Genomic DNA, 19,946 nt, shown 5'->3' with positions numbered 1-19,946 from the left:
ATTCTCGTTACCTCCCCTCCAGATTCTACCCCTCACCTACACACACGGGGCAATTTACAGCGGCCAATTAACCTACCAACCGACACGCCTTTGGGATGTGGGAGGAAACCGGAGCACCCTGAGGAAACCCATTCAGTCACTGGGAGAGCTGGCAAACTCCACACAGATGGTCAGGATGGAACCTGGCATACTTGATCTGTTGGGCAGTGGCTCCACTCGCTGTGCCACTGCCACCCAGTTTAAGTCTAGACAGACAGACAATTGAAAAGGAGGGAAGTTATACTAAACCTGAATTTAACTTTGCTTAGATAATAGTGCAGTCTATTGTTCTGGTCACAATGCAGAGAAGATTTACAAGGATGATATTTTGAAATTTGAGGATATACATATCAGGAGAGAATGAATCAACTAGGTCTCATTTCTCTTAAGACAATAAGGCTGAGAGGTGAGCTAACAAAAGTCTTTAAAATAAAATGGTTTAATGGAGTGGCTACAGGGAATGTAATTGCTACATTTTCCTACATTATAACCATCACTATTCAAAACTTTGAAAAGACTTGAGGCACGCTGGTGCTATTTAAATTATAAATATAATTGCTAAATTATATTGCTTTATAAATTTGCCTATTGATTACGTTGAAAATTCCTGTTATCCAGACTAGCTTTCATCGTGGATTCTGGTGTGTGAATTGTAATATTGTTTCTAGGCGGTTTTGTTAAACAATTTTAGCTCTGTGAAGGAGATATTGCTACAAAATGACCTCAACCCATCAATTATTGTTACAAGATTATGAAAAAATTGCATTTTTGTATATTCTTTAACTAAATGTTTAAAATGAAATCTTGAACTTCTTCACACAATGCAACATCTCTCAGTCTAACGAGCAATGAATGGCAATTAAAGTCAGATAGCAGGGCAGCTGAAACTAATCCAGCAAACCACCAGAGGCTATTATGTCTTATTTTGTGGCTTAACGTTTGTGATGCTCAGGTTTCATTGGCATATGTTTCTACCACATTTATGATACTCAAATCTACACCTATATTCTGTTTTTACATATGTGCTGGGGCCACGATACTATGATTAACATGAATTATTCTTGAAGTATTGATTGAACTAGGCAGTTCATAAATTGAAGTAAATGATCTAAACAGAAAACAGATGCTGTTAAGACAAGGTTAATTGGTTTGGTCATTTATGGTACAATGTGTGAAATTCTATCTCAGTAATGTCATTTAGTGCTACCAAGTGGTCTGGATTTTTGGATCTTGCCAAAACTTAATTCATTTTCATGCCTCTTTTGATAAAGTTACTTGCCCTGCCTTGTATGATTTTGGTTTTAAAAAAAGCCTGGTACTGTGGCCTAAAGGTTAAGAAGGAGAATTGAATACTCAGCAAGAAGGTGGCTTTGCAGTAAACAAGTTCAAGAGAAAGGTATGTACAGGATATAGTTCAATGCATTGACATGAATTAAAACTTAAAAGAAATCAATGTATTGGAGTTGGCTGTCCAAGTGAGCATGTAAGAAATTTGTTTATAACTGCTGCTTCATTCTGCATTTTAGAAGTTCTAGTCTGTGCTTTATTGTGGGATGTCATTTCAAAATTTGATATTTTTGAATTTTTCATTTAATTTTTGCAAATATATTCTATACCCTATCATATAATAGGGTAGTGGTGTCAAAGCATTGAGGACTTTGGACATTAGGAAGGGATAAGTGAATATTTTTTAGCTAATGTGTGTAGGATTAAATGTTACCAGGTCAGATCCTTAAATGTAAAATATTGGCAATTTCAATTCTTTGTGGATCAACATCAAGTTTGTTTTTAAAAATTGCTTCTGCAAAGTGCTTTGGAAGGTTTTGCTCTGGGTAAAGGTATTGGTTTATTATTGTCACTTGTACCGAGGTACAGTGAAAAGCTTGTCTTACAAACTGATCGTACAGGTCAATTCATTACACAGTGCAGTTACATTGAGTTAGTACAGAGTGCATTGATGTAGTACAGGTAAAAACAATAACAGTACAGAGTAAAGTGTCACAGCTGCAGAGAAAGTGCAGTGCAATAAGGTGCAAGGTCGCAACAAGGTAGATCGTGAGGTCAGAGTCCATCTCATTTTATAAGGGAACCATTCAATAGTCTTATCACAGTGGGGTAGAAGCTGTCCTTGAGCCTGGTGGTACGTGCCCTCAGGCTCCTGTATCTTCTACCTGATGGAAGAGGAGAGAAGAGAGAGTGTCCCGGGTGGGTGGGGTTTTTGATTAAAGGTGCCATATAAATCAAAGTTATGGTGAGACTAGATGAACAATTGACCAATCAAAAGGCAAGAATTATGCCACTTATTTTTGACCTTGTGACAGTGGCACTAAGGCCCAAAGCAAAACAGTGTTTCACACCGCATAATCTAGTATATTTTGTCCTTTTGATCGGAAAAGTGCTTCCTCGGTACTTTTGTTTTTTTCTCCTTCTCAAAGCTGTTCTGACCCCCTTCCCTCCATTTCAGATCCGTGCTTTATACAGGTAAGTGATGATTACCTCTGCTGTGATGGTGTTTTGGGTTGTATTGGAGATTGGCATTGTTTAACTAGTTGCTGGCATTAATGATGTTACATCTGGTGTTGTAGAGTATTGATAGTCCTGTGGAGCTCATGAGAACAATGGGGCACATGCAGAAGTAACTAAGATTTCCCAGGGGATGTTCCCTTGTTGATGTCTAGGCAAGATGAGTCTTTATCTTGTTGGCAAAATGCAATGAATGGTGTGCTGCAGGGATTGGTGCTGGAGCCTCAACTTTTTACAATTTGTATGAAAGTACCGAAGGTATGGTTGCTAAATTTGCAGATGACACAGAGATAGGAAGGAAAGTAAGTGTGAAAATTGGAAAAATAGTGAAAAAACAATTAGGAAATTGTAAAAGGACATGGGAGGCTACAAGTGAAAAATATAGCTTGAACGAATGGGCAAAAATCTGGTAAATGGAATATAATGTGGGAAAAGGTTGAACAGATTAGATTTGAATCCACTGGAGTTTAGAAGAGTTAGAGGTGACATGGTTGAAACATAAGATCCTGAGAGGTCTTAACTGGGTGGATGCTTAGAGTTAGTTCTTGTGAGAGAATCTAGAACAAGGGTCCACTGCTCAAAAATAAGGAATCACACATTTACGACAGATGAAGCAAAGTAATTTTCTAAGTTGAGTCTTTGGAACTCTTCGCCAAAGGGTGGTGGAAGCAGAGTCTGAATATTTACAAGGCAGATTAGCAAGGGAGTGAAAGATTACTGCAGGTAGGTGGGAATGTGGAGCTGTGGTTACAATCAGATCAGTTGTGATCTTATTGAATGATGAAGCACTTGGTGGAATCAACTGGCCTATTCCTGTTGGTTTGTGTGTAAGATTGGAGACTTGCTGGTGATTAAATGTGCTTAGTAATACAAAGTAAACTTTCTCACTAACAACATTCTATGTATGGAAGCAAAAGTAAGCTTGGTTACTACGATAGCCTGCATTTGATGTTTCTGCTTCATGCTTCCTGTTGAAGAACAAAACACTGTTTGAAAGCAGCCAATCTATTTGTGGTCACATAATTTCAGCCTCCTAACTGATCAAACATGTCTTTAGTCCAGGTGTCAGCTGAATTAGTATTATTGTCTGTGTCTCAACCAAACAGTTTTTCCTTTGGGTGGGACATGGACACCTTGGTGATAACCTCCTGTGGTACTGCTAGGTGAGTCTGATCCTTCCCCACAGTCTGACGCACTGGAATTGCGAGAAACTAACTTTGTAGCTACACCTTATTGAAACTAGGACTCAAACTGTGAACGGTCCATGAACGCTACCTCATTATTCCTCTTTTGCACTATTAATTTATTTTTTAACTTAGAGTAATTTTTATGCCTTTGTCTTGCACTGTACTGCTGCCACAAAACAACAAATTTCACAAAGTGTCAGTGATGATGAACCTGATTCTGATGTTGAAAAGTCCAAATAAATATGGCTTGATTTTTAAATTAAAAAAAAATGTGACCTCAGTTGTGATTTGCTGTCCTAAAAGTAAAGAACATTTATCTTATGGCATCATTTTTGAACAGTTGCTGTAAAATTTGATTTTTCAGATGCAAATGCCAGGCTGTAAATGTTCGATAACTTTTTTTTACTGGCTGAAACAATTGTGGAAAGGCATATCAACTTTCTCAATTAGGTCACATGGCTGAAGACTTTCAATAGAGAAACTTGCCAAATGGATTGTGCTAATGAAATATTAAATGTGCCACTATTTTGTTGCAGCACCTTAGCTGTTTCAATGTGCTTTACAGACAGAGTAGGAGAATCTAGAACAAGCCATCTCCTTGCCAGGTAAAGTCTACTGCAGCTGGTTTTCCCAGGGGCTCTCCCATCCATGTACTGTGCAAGTCTGTGTTTGCTTCACTGATTCTGTCTCATCTCTATACATATTTCCAGACTAACATACTTGTATTTAAAAAAAACACTAGTACAACAAGCTCCTTGTTGGTTTGATGTTTTAAGTACTGGCAAACTGAAATGCAAATTGTGCTAAATTTGTGTTGCTGGCACCTCTCAATGTGCATTTACAACGTCAGCAGTGCCAAATGGATCCACTGTTGCTACAAATTGGATATATTTTGACTTGAAAACCCAATCTGGACCCCTCATTGTTTGCAGTCTACCATCCCATCCCCAATCTCCCTTTTCCTCTCAAGTCCCGTCTGTCAAGGGCAGGCACAGTAGTGTAGCGGTTAGCATAACGCTATTGCAGCGCCAGCGACCCGCGTTCAATTCCGGCCGCTGTCTGTAAGGAGTTTGTACGTTCTCCCCTTGTCTGCGTGGATTTCCTCCAGGTGCTCCGTTTTCCTCCCACATTCCAAAGACGTACGGGTTAGGAAGTTGTGGGCATGCTATGTTGGCGCCAGAAGCGTGGCGACACTTACGAGCTGCCCCCAGAACACTCTACACAAAAGAATGCATTTCACTGTGTGTTTCGATGTACGTGTGACTACTAAAGATCTTATTATCTTAGTCTTTGAAGTTGCTGTGTCTTCTCAAATCCATCCTCTCTGCCACTCCAAAGGCACAGATTATATACCTTGTGACCATAATGGCAGGTCACCCCTTGATTTGTCTGCAGTCTTTGACCATTGCCCTTCTAGATTGCACACTCCTAATTGCATTCTTGCCTATCCAGTTGTAACCAATCACTTTGAATGACCTCTTTCTGCCTCTGCATTGTTAATTCTATGCCTCCCATGATCTATCCCTGACCAGATTCTTCTGTCACTAATCTATGGAAATACTTTGAGCGCAAACCAAGGGCAAGAACAGTGTTTTCATGATGGAAATCAGATTCTGGTTTATTTTCACTGACATATGTTGTGAAATTACTAAAGTTACAAAATTAAATTGTGCAAAAGAGGAATAATGAGGTGGTGTTCATGGACTGTTCAGAAATCTGATGGCAGAGGGGAAGAAGCTGTTACTAAAAAAAATTTTTAATTGACAAATGGTAATGATGTGATATAAAGGTAAGAATTTAAATATGGACCAACCGGACCAAATATTGCATTCGGATGAAAAACCACTCCAAATTGGGGTTCAGTCCTTCACTGAGAGATACATCACTTTGAAAACGGTCTGTTTCCTGCAGCATTAATGGTACAGCATTTAGCTCCTGGATGCTGTTTATCAGAGGATGAATAAAGGAATGGTTCTTAGTGGACATTGTTATTTTGACAGATTGGATAAGGATGAGATAAAAGATTTATTTGAATGTAATCTGTTGGGGACTGGCACAGTATTGTATGTGGCAGCAGGTTGCTTTCTTGCTCTTCCTTTTGTATCCTTCTCATTCCAAGCAGTAGACTATCATTGGAATACCAATGGTATGGGTATGTCCTAAGCCTGGCTGAGCCATCATGCTCTGTATTTCCTTGAGCACAGGGCTGTAAAGGATAGACTTGGTACCAGTTATTTATCTGGTCTCCTTACATCATAAAGTATGATGCAAATAGACTGGCACAGATTCCATGATCCTCGGTATAGATGCTGTGATGCTTCTGAGATGCATCCTTTCTCTTCAAGGCTATGTGGGTGTCATTTTGTGATATCTCTTTGCAAATTAATGCCCTACATGGCAGGTTACACGTGTGACCTACGGTACCTTGGTAGAGTCTGGTAAGTTAAACACATAGTAAGAGCTGTTTACATTGTTGAAATTATCTGCAGGTCAGCTTTAAGGACATTTCATTCAGTGAATTGGAGCTGAGGAGACTGGCTGTCTCTGTAACTACAAAATTGGAATGAAGGTGAGTGACCTAATACAAACTATTCTGCAATGTTGTTTGAAATTGCTTTGGAAGTTAACGTGCTCTGTTGAGCCAAGAGCAATACCCTCAAGTATTTTCTGTGATGTGATTGAGTTATTAAGACTTGATGGTCAATTTTAATTTGCCTACATTAAAGCAGAAACTACTGTAATGAGTCAATATTATGGCTACTTGTACAGGAAGCTTGTTCCCCAGAAGTGACAGCATATGTGGTTTATAAGCCCTTCTCTACAAAGTTAACTGCCCAAGCTATACTAGCGTACAAGCATTCATTTTTATTAATTTTTGACAAGGTACTCCTAGCACTAGCAGATCAACCATGTATATTCCATTAGACAATGCAATTTAAACACAGTCAGTATGCCGCTTACTGATTCCGTCATGATTAAACCTGCTTTTTTCTTGTCTGACCCTCAAAGCTAGACTTGGAAATGAAGTCCTTGTACGTAAACAGCATGCACAATGTGTTGTCCATCCAAGCTCTTTAAACAACAGTGTAAATTTGTCGAGTCTTGAGAAGATGAAAGGATAATTATAAAACCAGTCCAATGCCATCCTGAACATGATGCTTCTGATAACTGGACTTTGGGATGGGCCAAACTTGCAGGTGCTGTTTAAAAGCCCACCCCTTAGTCGTTAGAAAGTAGAGATTACGCATCTAACAGATTTTACTCATTTGTTGGGTACATATGCAAGTAAATGTTTTTGCATTTGCTCACACATTCTCAATTATGTTTGCTAAGTTTATGCCTACATTAATACAAGGCATAGCACCGGACTGGGTTTTGGCTCTGTATGGCATTTCCCACCCCTGCTCCTCCCCTGGGCTTCTGTGTTTGATCATTGGTTTTCAGCTCCACTCTACCTGGTGTGGGTGAACCAGGAAGAGTCCTGGTTTGCCACTACTCTGACTGATCACACTGAGCCTCAGTCCTTCCAGCAGATTCAGAGCTGTGAGTTGGGCCAATGTGTCAACTTAATTTTGTAACAGTATCTACCCAACTTTTGTACTTTCCCCTCAATGTTGTCTTTCTTGCAAAGTATATTACAATCCGACCTCCCTCTCTGTGCACGGACTCACGACAGTGTCTAGGGGTATTCTGAATGCTGTTGAGCTGAGTGGTCGGGTAGACTTTGTATCTGGGCCCTCTGACACACTTTTGCCATTGCACCTTTCATTTAAACAGGGTCACAGACCTTAAAGTTAGTTTTTTTTTGTTATTTTAATGTGTATTTGTTTTAAATTCTTTTTTCAAGTATCCCTGGTGATGTCCTGTTTCCGAATGTCCAAAGGCCTTTGACAGCGAGAGCTGTTGGCCCATGGCCATGCTTTGCACTGTCCAAAATTAATCAGGCTGCTGCTTGTAGTCCCAGAAGGGCCTCGGCAAGGATGCCAGTAGTGTGTCAGGAACATCTTGTCATTCACAGAAAGCCTAATTCCTGCAAGAGCCTGGTATTCTGTGTCTGGCAGACATTGATGAAGTTTGCTGATGTCTCCAGAATACAAGTGTCAATTAAATTATAGTTTTTCAAGATGTTGCTCCAACTATTATGGATGCAGCTAAAATGTGACACAGCAGCAAACTCATTGCTAGTGATGGGACAGGGAATTTTGTAGTCTGGATTACTAGCCCAGACTACAAAAATCTACATTGACCATAAGGTGCAGTTGTATGTAGTGTGGGTTGAGTCCATTGTCTCAGATGACATTGGCCACGAAAACAAACAAACTAACCAGACACTCTACAGTTGCAATCTTCTAAGAAAGGGTGCATTTGAATCCCTGCTTCCTGTGTTTCTACTTCTGTGGGGCAAATAATTTGACTTCTAAACTTGCGCACATTACAGTAAAATCTTAAAGGGAAGCAAGTGCAGCTTTAAAATGGGCTGCTTCCTGTCCTTTTGACCACTTTCAGCTCAATTGCACTCTCTGGTACAATGAGAGAGGGTTTTTACAAAAAGAAGATTTTGTGTTGATGTGCAAATAATGTAAAAACATGCAGGCTGTGAAATATTAAAACATCTCCCATAGTTTATATTATTTGTGCAGAGATAGTCTAATCGGCCCTTGGTTAAAAGAAAAAAAGTGATGCATTTACATGAAAGTAGACTTCACTGAAGGACATAGATGAATCTGAGGGGGCTGATTGACAACCTGGTAATTTGTGGTCATCATTACTGATGTTGTGTTCCAAATTATTACCTGAATTTAAATTCCACAGCTACTGTGGTGGGTTGAACTTGGGTCTCTTGAATTACTAGTCCAGTAATTTTAACCTCTTGTCCCACCACTAGACAGGAGATTTCTGCAGTGTTATTTTATACGCAGTAGATGGAGTGATATCTTGAGAAACAACTTAATCCACCCTTGTTTTACACTGGTGTAATGACATAAATTTTAGAGACATCAGCAAATTTCATCAGTTAGTGTCTGCCAGACTGTAGGACACAGAGTACTGTGCTTTTGCAGGAATTTAACTTCCTGTGAATCACAAATTAAGATCAATTTTTAGAAAGTTGTATAGGATCAAACTATAGTCCCCCACCCAAATCAGTTCCCAGGATGAATTATTCTCACCACAAGCAAATTGAATTCTTTGTCCATAACTCCCTCCAATTGCTGCCTTTAAAGCCTGGAAGATTTAGTCTTGGGTACGATTCAAGAATCCATGTTGATTTACTCTCTGGGCAATATAAAACTTCAGGCATCTGAAATTATCCTCAATTCCCTCTCTTCCCCATCATCTTGCAAAGCCCTATCCTCTTTCATATTGTCCTTGGCTTTAGCACTCTTAATTACCTGGATCAATGCCCCTCTTGGATTTGGTCAAACTGCCAAGATAGAGACCAAGGCACCAGCTGTATCCTCAAGTGCTCAGTAGTACTGGGTTAGGAATTATACTTGTTGCAGTCCTCAAACACTGTGCCCAAGGGCACAATGTTGTAGGTGTTGGTTTATTATTGTCACTTGTACTGAGGTACAGTGAAAAACTTGACCTGTAAGATCGGTTTGTAAGACAATTCATTACACAGTGCAGTTACATTACACAGTGCAGCTACTGAAGAGAGACCACTTGCAAAGCTTCCAGTAGTGGCTGAGACTGAAATGACTGCCCTCCGACAACTCTCTCTCGTATATGAATCCAAGCTTTTGTGATGCATGGGAAAAAAATGTAATGCACACACAGATTCCAAGAAAATTTTCCAATTAGCTCATGAACACATTTCTAACAGCAATTTATTTTACTGAATGAATGAGACTGCGCCATCAATGTAACAAGCTGGCAAAAAAGCAACTTGATACAAGCCTGAGGTAACATAATTTAGCAAAGAACATCCATGGGGCAGTCTGAGTTCAGTGGTTGGAACAGAAATCAGCAATTATAAAAACACGGCAACACAGATGGCATGCGAATAACCTTTGTCAACATTTTTCCCCTTGGAACTGTATGAAAATTTACAGATCATCTTCCAGTGGCAACACCTATTTGACCCTTCCCTGGTCTTAGCCATACAAATGTGCTTTAATTTAGCATTGGGGGGTGGGGGGGCCACATTGTACCCAAGCAAACCAACAGTCATCTGTCATCTCAACTGATAATGGACAAACCAATACAATTAAGGAATATAGGGTAGAGATATGAACAAGGTTAAGGTTGCAGATCAGCTGTATGTGGGAAGAAGACTGTATGTTAATCACAACTAACAATTAAAAAAAATTAAATTTGATTCACACCAGCTTTTTTGGGATTAGACTTACTTCACATTGGTTCGCTTATGTTTTTTGACTAACCTTAATGCCAAGAGAATCCTTATCTGCAATTGAGGCATACATTGATATTAAGTGAATGGTAGACAGATAAACTCTTGAATTCAAGTGTCAAAAGTATCATTGAGGATCCAGAAAGTAATATTTGAGGTTGTCGTTGAATAAATCTAATGGAAGAAATAAAACTTGTTCCGTAGAGCAGCCAGTGCAATGCTGTCAGGTTGGGGAAATGGGTCTCGCTTAATGGGATGACCTTTAAACATCAACATTAGATTTTAAAAAAAAGTGACATTAAAATGGAGAAGACCAACAAAACATTTTATGCAGTCAGGCCATTATTCCCCTCAAAAGAAGCTATAATCTCTATTTATGCGAGTGAACAAACCTGCACTTTTTCCCTATAAAACCAACTTAACAGGTTGCAATAATTCTCATCAAACAGCTCACCAAAAGGGAAATATGCATCGAGTGCATTTTGGCTGTAGGAACATGTTAGCATAATCCTGCTTTTCAAGATATTTTTGCCACTCTGAGATGGGGGGGAAAAAACAAGGCTGAGGGGTAACCCAACAGAGGTCTTTAACGTAATGATAGAACCTCTGCAGTGAGAGCATTTCCACTTGAGGGAAAGACCCTAACTAGAGGCTAACAGCAAGAAGCCCAATAAGCAAATCAGAATAAACTTCTTTACCCAAAGAATGGTGAGAATGTGGATCTTGCTCCCTTGATGTGAAGTGGAAGCAAATAGCACTGATGCATTTAAGGAGAGGCTGGACAAGCATACGATAGAGAAAGGAATAGAGAGTTACGCTGATAGATTTAGAAGAGTAAAAGACAGAGTACATGTCAACAAGGTTTGGTTGGGCCAAATGGCCTGTTTCTTCATTATACTTCATGCTTCAAAGACACAAGTGGTTTTGAAGTGCTGCCCTTGATGTATTGCAGGAACTTGCCTCTGTTCATTGTGACGGGTGAAAATATTGTTTCTGCAGAGGCAGGTTACATATGACCCAGGGCTAGACTTGTACCCAGCTTGTAGTCCACAGCTGAGGGTACCACTGAGAAGATAAATAGAGTTAGGTTTTATTCCCACAACTCACAACAATGCCAAGCAAATGAAAAGACCTTTCATATCTATATCTGCCTGCTGGGCAGATATCTGTGGGAACAAAATGGGAGATGGATGAACAGCTTAAAGATCTTTCTCTTGATCTAGCTGCAAATTGATGACTTGCTCAGCGTCATTCTCATCCTGGTCCCTGTCCAAAGCAAGACTGAGACAGGGACCCAGGAATATGAGGAATCATTCTTCGTAGAGCTTCGACTGTAACCATGTATTTCAATTATACATGCTGCTGAACTCTGAGTTGCAGAACCAGAGGGGTGGAAGGGATGAGGTTCCTGCACAGAAAACGTGAGCCGTTTCTTTTGATCTTCCTCAAAGTCTGCAAATCAATGCAATCCAGAGGATGATCTGTAACTCTTGTCTGCTGCCCACGCCTTTTCTCCAGGGGACACCCTGACGGGAGAGATTAGTCATTTTGGCTTGTCTGACTGGTGACAGACGTTCTTTTTAAAAGAAAAATGTTTCTTTCATAAATAGAATATTTCAAGCGGAAACCATGAGATGCAGCTAAATACAGTGGCACAAAATAATTTTCAAGTTGTAACACTTTTCACTTCAAATGATATTGAAAACCCTTTCAAGTTTCACTTGTATGGACTAAGAAGCCTTGTGAACTCTGGTTATCATTCATACCCTTACCTATTATATACAACCCTTAAATAATACATAACAATGGAGTTTATCATAGATTACACTGTAACATATCTATGACATACACATGAATCACAAAATGGATACTGGGAAATTGGAGAATACTTTTAGAGGTGCTGGAAGCAAGTTGAATGGGAGAAGAATATGATACAAGAGTCAACAATACTGGAAACCTGAAACAAAACAGAAATTGTTGTCTGCTGCAGGTCAGGATGTTATTTACATTTTGTTTTGAAACACGAGCTGAAAATGGCAGTGTTAAGTTGGACAAAAGCACAAAAGTCCAGCGCAGTGCAGGATGCATTGAAGTGTTGGACCAGGGCTACAGAGACAAACAGTGAACCTTGATTCCCCCCTTGCTACTCTGATCCACCTCTTCCAGAGCGTCTCTGGAGAAGTTCTCTGGCCAGAACTCCAATCGATCCTCTTTGGGGAGAAAAACTGCCAGAAAAGGTCAGATACTCTTGGAAGCAACATTGTTGGGCTGGGGCAGGATGGAATGGGCTTAAACTGTTTGGTTTGCTCAAAGGTCACAATGAGTTCACCAGACAAGAAATGCAAGAACAACACATACTGATCACCAATGCAGAGGCAGCCGCCAGTCCACCAAACTATTCAGTGCATGTCATTAAAAAAAAGTTCTCATTCACTGATTTATTCCCCGAAATGCCACTCAATGCAGCCTGTTAATACTGTCAGTAGTATCCTGTTTTGTGCATAAGAAAGTTAATACCCAACATGGGCTAAAAAATTGTTCACAATAAAGCAGCTTGAGAATAAAAAAACATTTAAAAAAAAATGTTTTAGGCAGCAGTCATTACATACAGTTCCTTGGTCACTAACTCTTCTTCGTGAAGCAGTTTGTAGTTTCAACACTGCCAAAGCTCTGCCTAATCTCTGCAGCCGACACCATACATCTGGAGCAGTCGATCACATCCTTTTTCCAAAACCTACCAAAATCATTTTGGGGGGTCATGTAATAAGAGTGTCAAAAAAAAAGCGCTTCGGTATTCAACGCTGGCAGTCGATGAACAAATTACTCCTTGTAAAGATTGTTTTTTTCTTCACTTTCCCTTGTTATTAATCCACTTAATAGTCTGATTTCCCATTGCTTGGGTTGGCACTTTGATCACATCTTGTGTGCTGTCTTCAAATGTTCACTCAAACGACATAAGGTTGGTGGGTATCTGGAAGTAGATGGGAGGGAGCAGGTTAATCAGAAACTATCAGTGGTGTTGCTTCTCCTGACCCCTTCATTTACATTAGGGACATCCAAACCGTGGCCTAAGTTTGCCCAACTCCTGCACAGGATCCTACACTAATAGCCTGATGCACACAAAGCTCTCAGGTACTGTGTGCAGTGGAATGGACAACCCCTTCTGTGATCTCCCAAGGACAAGTCCGAGAAGTTCGTGTGTACGGTTTGGGTGGGGCGGAATGATGCCATGATGGAGTGGGGAGCTAGGGATGGGTAAAAGGGAGTTGCTGGAAGGTAAGAGAGTGGGAGCCGAGGACAAAAAGGAAGAGAGAGGACAGGAGCGGAGTGGGATCTGGGGATGGGTGAAAGAACGTTTTGGAGGGGGAAGAGAGAGTGGGAGCCAAGGATAGGAGGGAAGGGAGCAGGCAGGAAGGGAGTTGAGATCGAGGAGGAGTGGGACCTGAGAATGGGAGGGAAGGGGGGGAGTTGAAGATGTCGGCAGTGAAGTCAAGACAGGTCAAGTTTATCGTCATTTGCACAAGTACGGTGAGGTACAGGTACAATGAAAAACTTACTTGGAGCAGCGTCACAGGTACATAGGTTCAGATAACAACACACAGAACATAAATTGTACATCAATTAGCCAGGGGGTGGTGAATCTGGAATTCATTGTCACAGACGGCTGTGGAGGCCTAGTTATTGGGTGTATTTAAAGCAGAGGTCGATAGGTTCTTGATTAGTAAGGGTGTCAAAGGTTACGGGGAGAAGGCAGGAGAATGGGGTTGAGAGGGAAAAATAAATCAGCCATGATTGAATGGCGGAGCAGAATCGATGGGCCGAATGGCCTAATTCTGCTCCTATGTCTTCTGGTCTTATAAATTATACAAGACAGTGAAGAAAAAAAAGTGAAGGTGTAGCCAATCAGTAACAATGGGAAAGTAGTGTAGCGGTTAGCGAAACGCTTTACAGCACTAGCGACCCAGGTTCAATTCCGGCCACTGTCTGTAAGGAGTTTGTACATTCTCCCCGTGTCTGCGTGGGTTTCCTCCGGGTGCTCCAGTTTCCTCCCACATTCCAAAGACATACAGGTTAGGAAGTTGTGGGCACGCTATGTTGGCGCTGGAAGCGTGGCGACACTTGTGGGCTGCCCCCAGAACACTCTACGCAAAAGATGCATTTCACTGTGTGTTTCGATGTACATGGGACTAATAAAGATACCTGGAGGAAGAGCTACAGTCATGCCAAAAAGAATTAAGATCTGCTTAACTCTAGGGCATTTCAGATTGTCAGATTCTGTGCACGTCAATGAGTGTTTGACGTCACAGTGCATTATCCGTGGCCCCCATGTTTTCAAATATTAAAAACTGGGGCCAACCCACAAAAGGAGATGTTTGAGGAGAGCCTGGTCAGAGAGGTCAATTTTAATGCGCCGTTTAAAACAGAAAAGATCAGTTTAGGGAAGGAATTCCAGAGCTTAGGGCCTTTTGTGGCTGGAGAAATGACTGCCAGTGGCAAACCAATTAAACTGCGGGATGATCAAGCAGCTAGAATTTGAAGCGCACCTAGAACTCAGAGGAAGTTAGAGGTGGGGAGGACAGTGCTTGCAGCCTCTTCAGTAATAATTAAGGATGTTGAACATGTGTACAATAATATATAATTTGCATCCGCATGACATTCAAAAGCGATCAAAATTAAATCCATGCCTGTTAATGGGTATTAAAATTCTATGTAAATATAATAAGCTTCATGTATATCAACATTCTTAAATTCCACAGTTAAATTGCCTGTTTAACTTCCTGTAATTAGTTCCCAGTATGAGCTTGTTTTTTGCTGCACTGTGAAGTCACCAGAACACCTACCTGCGGTTACCTATCACCTCTCAGCTTCTTACATCACTCCCTTTCATTCCCCCCTCCACCACCCCCCAACCCCCCCCCCCCCCCCCCTCACCTGGACTCGCCTATGACCTGCCAGCCTCTGCTTCTCTCCCTCCCCTGACCTTCTTATTCTGGCCCCTTCCTTTCCAGTCCTGATGAAGGGTCTCAACCCGAAACATCAACTGTTTATTTCCTTCCACAGATGCTGCCTGACCCACTGAGTTCCTCCAGCATTTTGTGTGTGTTGACTTACCTGTGGTCTGTTGCTCTTGCAAGCATCATCCAAGTGTTTGTGCCACAGTATTGCATGAAACCGTGAGCTAGTCTGGAACTTGTAAACATTTCCTGTCAACATAAGCAGACAACATTGTTGTAACAACACCAACTTGCAACCACATAATCGCCTTAGAACACTACAGCACAGTACAGGCCCTTCGGCCCACAATGTTGTGCCGACATTTTATCCTGCTCTAAGATCTATCTAACCCTTCCCTCCCACATAGCCCCCTATTTTTCTATCATTCATGTGTCTATCCAAGAGTCTTTTAAATGTCCCTAATGTATCTGCCCCCACAACCTATGCTGGCAGTGTGTTCCACGCACCCACCACTCTCTGTGTAAAAAAAAAACTTACCCCTGACATTCCCCTTATACTTTCCTCCAATCGCCTTAAAATTATGTCCTCTCGTGTCAGCATTGTCGCACTGGGAAAAAGTCTCTGACTGTCCACTCGATCTATGCCTCTTATCATCTTGTATACCTCTATCAAGTCACCTCTCATCCTCCTCCTCTCCAAAGAGAAAAGCCCTAGCTCGCTCAACCTATCCTCATAAGACATGCTCTCCAATCCAGGCAGCATCCTGGTAAATCTCCTCTGCACCCTCTCTAAAGCTTCCACATCCTTTCTATAATGAGGCAACCAGAATTGAACAGAATACTCCAAGTGTGGTCTGACCAGAGTTCTATAGAGCTGCAACATCACCTCGCGGCTCTTGAACTCAATACCCCGACTAATGAAGGCCAACACTCCATACGCCTTCTTAACAACCCTATCGACCTGCGTGGCAACCTTGAGGGATCTATGAATGTGGACCCCAAGATCCTTCTGTTCCTCCACACTGCTAAGGGTCCTGCCATTAACCTTGTATTCTGCCTTCGAATTTGATCTCCCGAAGTGTATCACTTCACACTTATCCAGGTTGAACTCCATCTGCCACTTCTCAGCCCAGGTCTGCATTCTATCAATATCCTGTTGTAATCTACAGCAACCTTCTACACTATCCACACACCACCAACCTCGTATCATCAGAAAACTTACTAACCCACCCTTCCATATCCTCATCCAAGCCATATAGTGTTATAACATGTTATATCATGTCCAGAGAACTTCAGAGGCAATACCAAATGACAAATGACACTATATAAAAATAGTAAACTATGTTTAAACTTGTTTAGTGTGTTTAAGTAAGTCACTGGTGATGACAGAAGTTCCGATGAAAGGTCTTCAACCTGAAACATTTCTTTTTCTCCCTCTACAAATGCTGCCTGGGTCGCTGGGTATTTCTAATTTTATTTCAGCTTTTCAGTATCCTCAGTGTTTTTCCTTCAGCAGTGTACAGACTGGGTTCCTGCAGTTCATACCGAGTCTCACCCACTCTCCCATACAACTGGAGCATCCATATCTCGCCTGGCATTCCAGTGCAGGGCTGAGGATATGCTGCACTGTCAGAGGCATGGTCTTTCAGATGGAACATTAAACAGAGGCTCCCACCAGCCCCTCAGGTAAAGGATCCCAAAGAAGAGCTTCGGAGCTCTCTCCCAGAGTCCTAGTTAAACATTTATTCTTCAACCAGCATGACATAAACAGATGTTCTGGTCTTTAATACCACCCTTCTTCAGGGGCCTTGCTTTGAGTAAACTGGGGTAGCTGTGTTTCCTACAATGGTTGTATCTCAAAAACTGACTGCAAAGGTATTGGGATGTGAATGTCACTAAATAAATGCAAGTCTCTTTACCGCTGACAAATCAAAACCGCTGGAGCATCAAATTATTTACTGAATTCTTGCTGTAGTTTGGCAGGAACTGGCTTGGTGCATGTTTGGCCAAATCTGTCACCGACAGCCAAAGTCATTTATTCTTACTACATTCAGTTTTATCATTTAAAGTACAGCTTAATTCCCACACTCCTTTACGTCACAGAAGGAGGCTAGTTTGGCCAATTGAGTCCATGCCAGCTCACAGAACAATCCCATTCTCCCACTAATTTTCCCTGTAACCTATTCTCCACCACCATCCCCCCCCCCCCCCCCCCCCCCGTCCCATGTCCCATCAACTCCCCCCAGATTTTACCACTCGTCTGCACACTGGGGGCAATTTACAGTGGCCAATTAACCTGCCAATCCACACGTCTTTGGGATGTGGGAGGAAACTGATACACCTGTGTCATAAAGTCATAGTCATACAGCACAGAGACAGGCCCTTCTACCCAACTTGTCCATGCTGACCAAGGTGTCTATCCAAGCTAGTCCCATTTGCCTGCATTTGGCCCATATCCCTCTAAAGCCTTCCTGTCCATGCACCTGTATTTTAAACATTGTAATTGTATCCACCTCTGTAGCTTTCTCTGGCAGCTTGTTCCATATACCTAGCACCCTCTGTGTGGAAGATGTAGCCTCTCAGATCCCTTTTAAATGTCTCCCCTCTCACCTTAAACCTACGTCCTCCAGTTTTAGACTCACCTACATGGGGAGAAAGATGGTGACCATCCACCTTATTTCTGCCCCTTGTCATTTTATAGACCTCTGTAAGGTCATCCCACAACCTTCTATGCTCCAGGGAAAAAGCCCCAGTCTATCCAGCCTCTCCTTATAACTCAAGCCGTCCAGTCCTGGTATCATTCCCGTGAACCTTTTCCGCACTATTCCAACTTAATGACATCCTTCCTAACAGCTGGGCGAGCAGAACTGCGCCAAATGTGGTCTCACCAACGACTTGTACATGTGGTCACAGCAGAACGTGCTAACTCCAGGCAGACTGTAGCAGAGATCAGGCTTGAACCTGGGCCACTGGAGCTGTGAGGCAGCTGCATCTCTGTGCCACCAGATCCATGGTGCTTAAGGGACCTTCTGCTCACCTTTATCTGGGTCACTCAGCTGGAAGATATCTGGGTGCTCTGGGTCATCAGGCAGAACCACCATCCATCCTGCTATTGACACCTTCTTACTGGGTGACGACTTGAACTGTTGAGAGGAGAGTTACAAATAGATAAATCTTTTCATTTTGATGGTAGAAATTTTAGATTGTTTAATGGATTTGGGTTGTCAAAATAGTTATACTAACAGAAAGGAAATAAGTTAAAGCTCCAATGGAATGATATCCTGGAATATTACACTTGTTTCCCTACTTTTCGTTGTACGGTGGGTGCTGGTGTCATTGGCGAGGCCAGTATTCACTGCTGATCCCTCAGTGCCCTAGAGGAGGCGATGGTGATCTGCCTTCCTATACAATGCAGTCTATGTGGGGCTCCCATGGTGGTGTTGGGTAGGGAGTTCTAGGTTTTAGACCCAGTGACGATGGTAATATTTCTGAGACAGAACACCGTGTGACAGGCAGGCAAACTTGCATGTGCTCCTGTCTATCTGCCTGGTTGGTAGAAGAGGCCTTGGTTTTAGTTCTCTCTCTCTCTCTCTCTCCTGTCTTATCAGTCTTATGGTCCTTTGATGCCATTCATTACAGTACTGTGGAGGTACGGTTACCACATCGAGTGATTTTTGTGTATTTTCTGACTTACAGACATCCGTAAAAATGGAACCCACTTGTTACCCAGGGATGACCTGTACTCAGCCCCTGACCTGAACTTGTTAATGTAGTTAAGTGAAATAAATTTTTTTAAAATCACAACACTGATACTGCTTGACCTGCTCAGGCATTTTCTGTTTTTAAACAAAACTACGATTGATTAGCCCAATGATCAAAGTAATCAGGATGCCCTGCTGCCTTCTGCGGTATTCGTGCTGCAATCAAAGACAGATTTAGTTTCCCTAACCTGCTTGAGAAATTTTCATACTTAATTTTTTAAGTAGCAGTTTACCATAACTGCAAGTCAAAAGAATGCAAGTTAGTTCATGGGTGAATGCTCTTCAGATTTAAACAGTCCAGCACATACATTGTTCAAAGGCTCTTTAAAATAACACAAATAAGTGAGAGCTGTTAACTTCCTTCTGTGGCCAAGCAAAATAAACAGAAGCAGTTCTTTTTTCATTTCTCCAATACATAAGGGGGCTCAGGTTGTAGCTTTATTATAATCTCACTGTAGCTTGCAGTCCTTCTCAAATTGCTGCCCACTTACTCGACATCCATGGAATTTTCAAGTGAACTGTGGCTCCAGGAAGTTTGCAAATATTGCACAGTGTCATCCCAAATTGGTAGCATCAACTGTTCCTCCACTACTGTTATCACGAACGTAGGGAATGCCACAAAATTATGTGCTGCATGGGTATCTAAATTCATTCAAATTTTTCATGGACTTTTGAGACTTTTTTTCCCCATTGCCAAACAGTGAATGGGACAGAATCTCCCCAACAACTACTGAGGAATCTGCAGAGATCATTGAGTCATAGAACATGGAAACAGGCCCTTCAGCCCAACCGGTCCATGCTGACCAAGATTCCCATCTAAGCTAGTCCCATTTGCCGGTGTTTGGCCCATATCCCTCTAAACCTTTCCTATCCATGTAAAACATTTCAATATCGCCCAAAATTAGGCAGTGTTGAAACATATTGCCGTTCCTTCAGTTCCATAGGTTAAACCCAACCCAAGAGGTGGGCTACACTGAAGCGGTTCACAAAGCCAACCCCACCACCATCTTTCTCAAGGGCAGTGAAGGATAGGCAATAAATGCTGGCGTGACTAGGTTTAAAAAGAAAGTCTCCACCTCATTTGGAACTAGTGCTCTGTTTGCAATATCATACATCTCATTTACCCAAC

At 41.7% G+C, this 19,946-nt stretch overlaps 1 protein-coding gene across 3 annotated transcripts in view; it reads right to left on the bottom strand.

Moving 5' to 3' along the window:
- Positions 1-9,862: 9,862 nt before the first annotated feature.
- Positions 9,863-19,946, bottom strand: part of LOC127582257 (ras-specific guanine nucleotide-releasing factor RalGPS1-like) — a 636,204-nt gene continuing 626,120 nt past the window's right edge. For all 3 annotated transcript variants that reach the window (XM_052037419.1, XM_052037422.1, XM_052037421.1), the window contains 3 exons: positions 18,094-18,199; positions 15,214-15,305; positions 9,863-13,072 (listed from right to left, as the gene is read on the bottom strand). In XM_052037419.1, the coding sequence (XP_051893379.1) occupies positions 13,043-13,072; positions 15,214-15,305; positions 18,094-18,199 (228 nt within the window). In that variant the 3' untranslated portion in view covers positions 9,863-13,042. The remainder of the gene's footprint in view (positions 13,073-15,213; positions 15,306-18,093; positions 18,200-19,946) is intronic.

This window comes from Pristis pectinata, chromosome 23 (genome assembly GCF_009764475.1).
Source record: "Pristis pectinata isolate sPriPec2 chromosome 23, sPriPec2.1.pri, whole genome shotgun sequence".
NCBI classification, from domain to species: Eukaryota; Metazoa; Chordata; class Chondrichthyes; order Rhinopristiformes; family Pristidae; genus Pristis; species Pristis pectinata.
The sequence above is the reverse complement of the archived record's forward strand: the minus strand, read 5'-3'. Positions and strand labels throughout refer to the sequence as shown.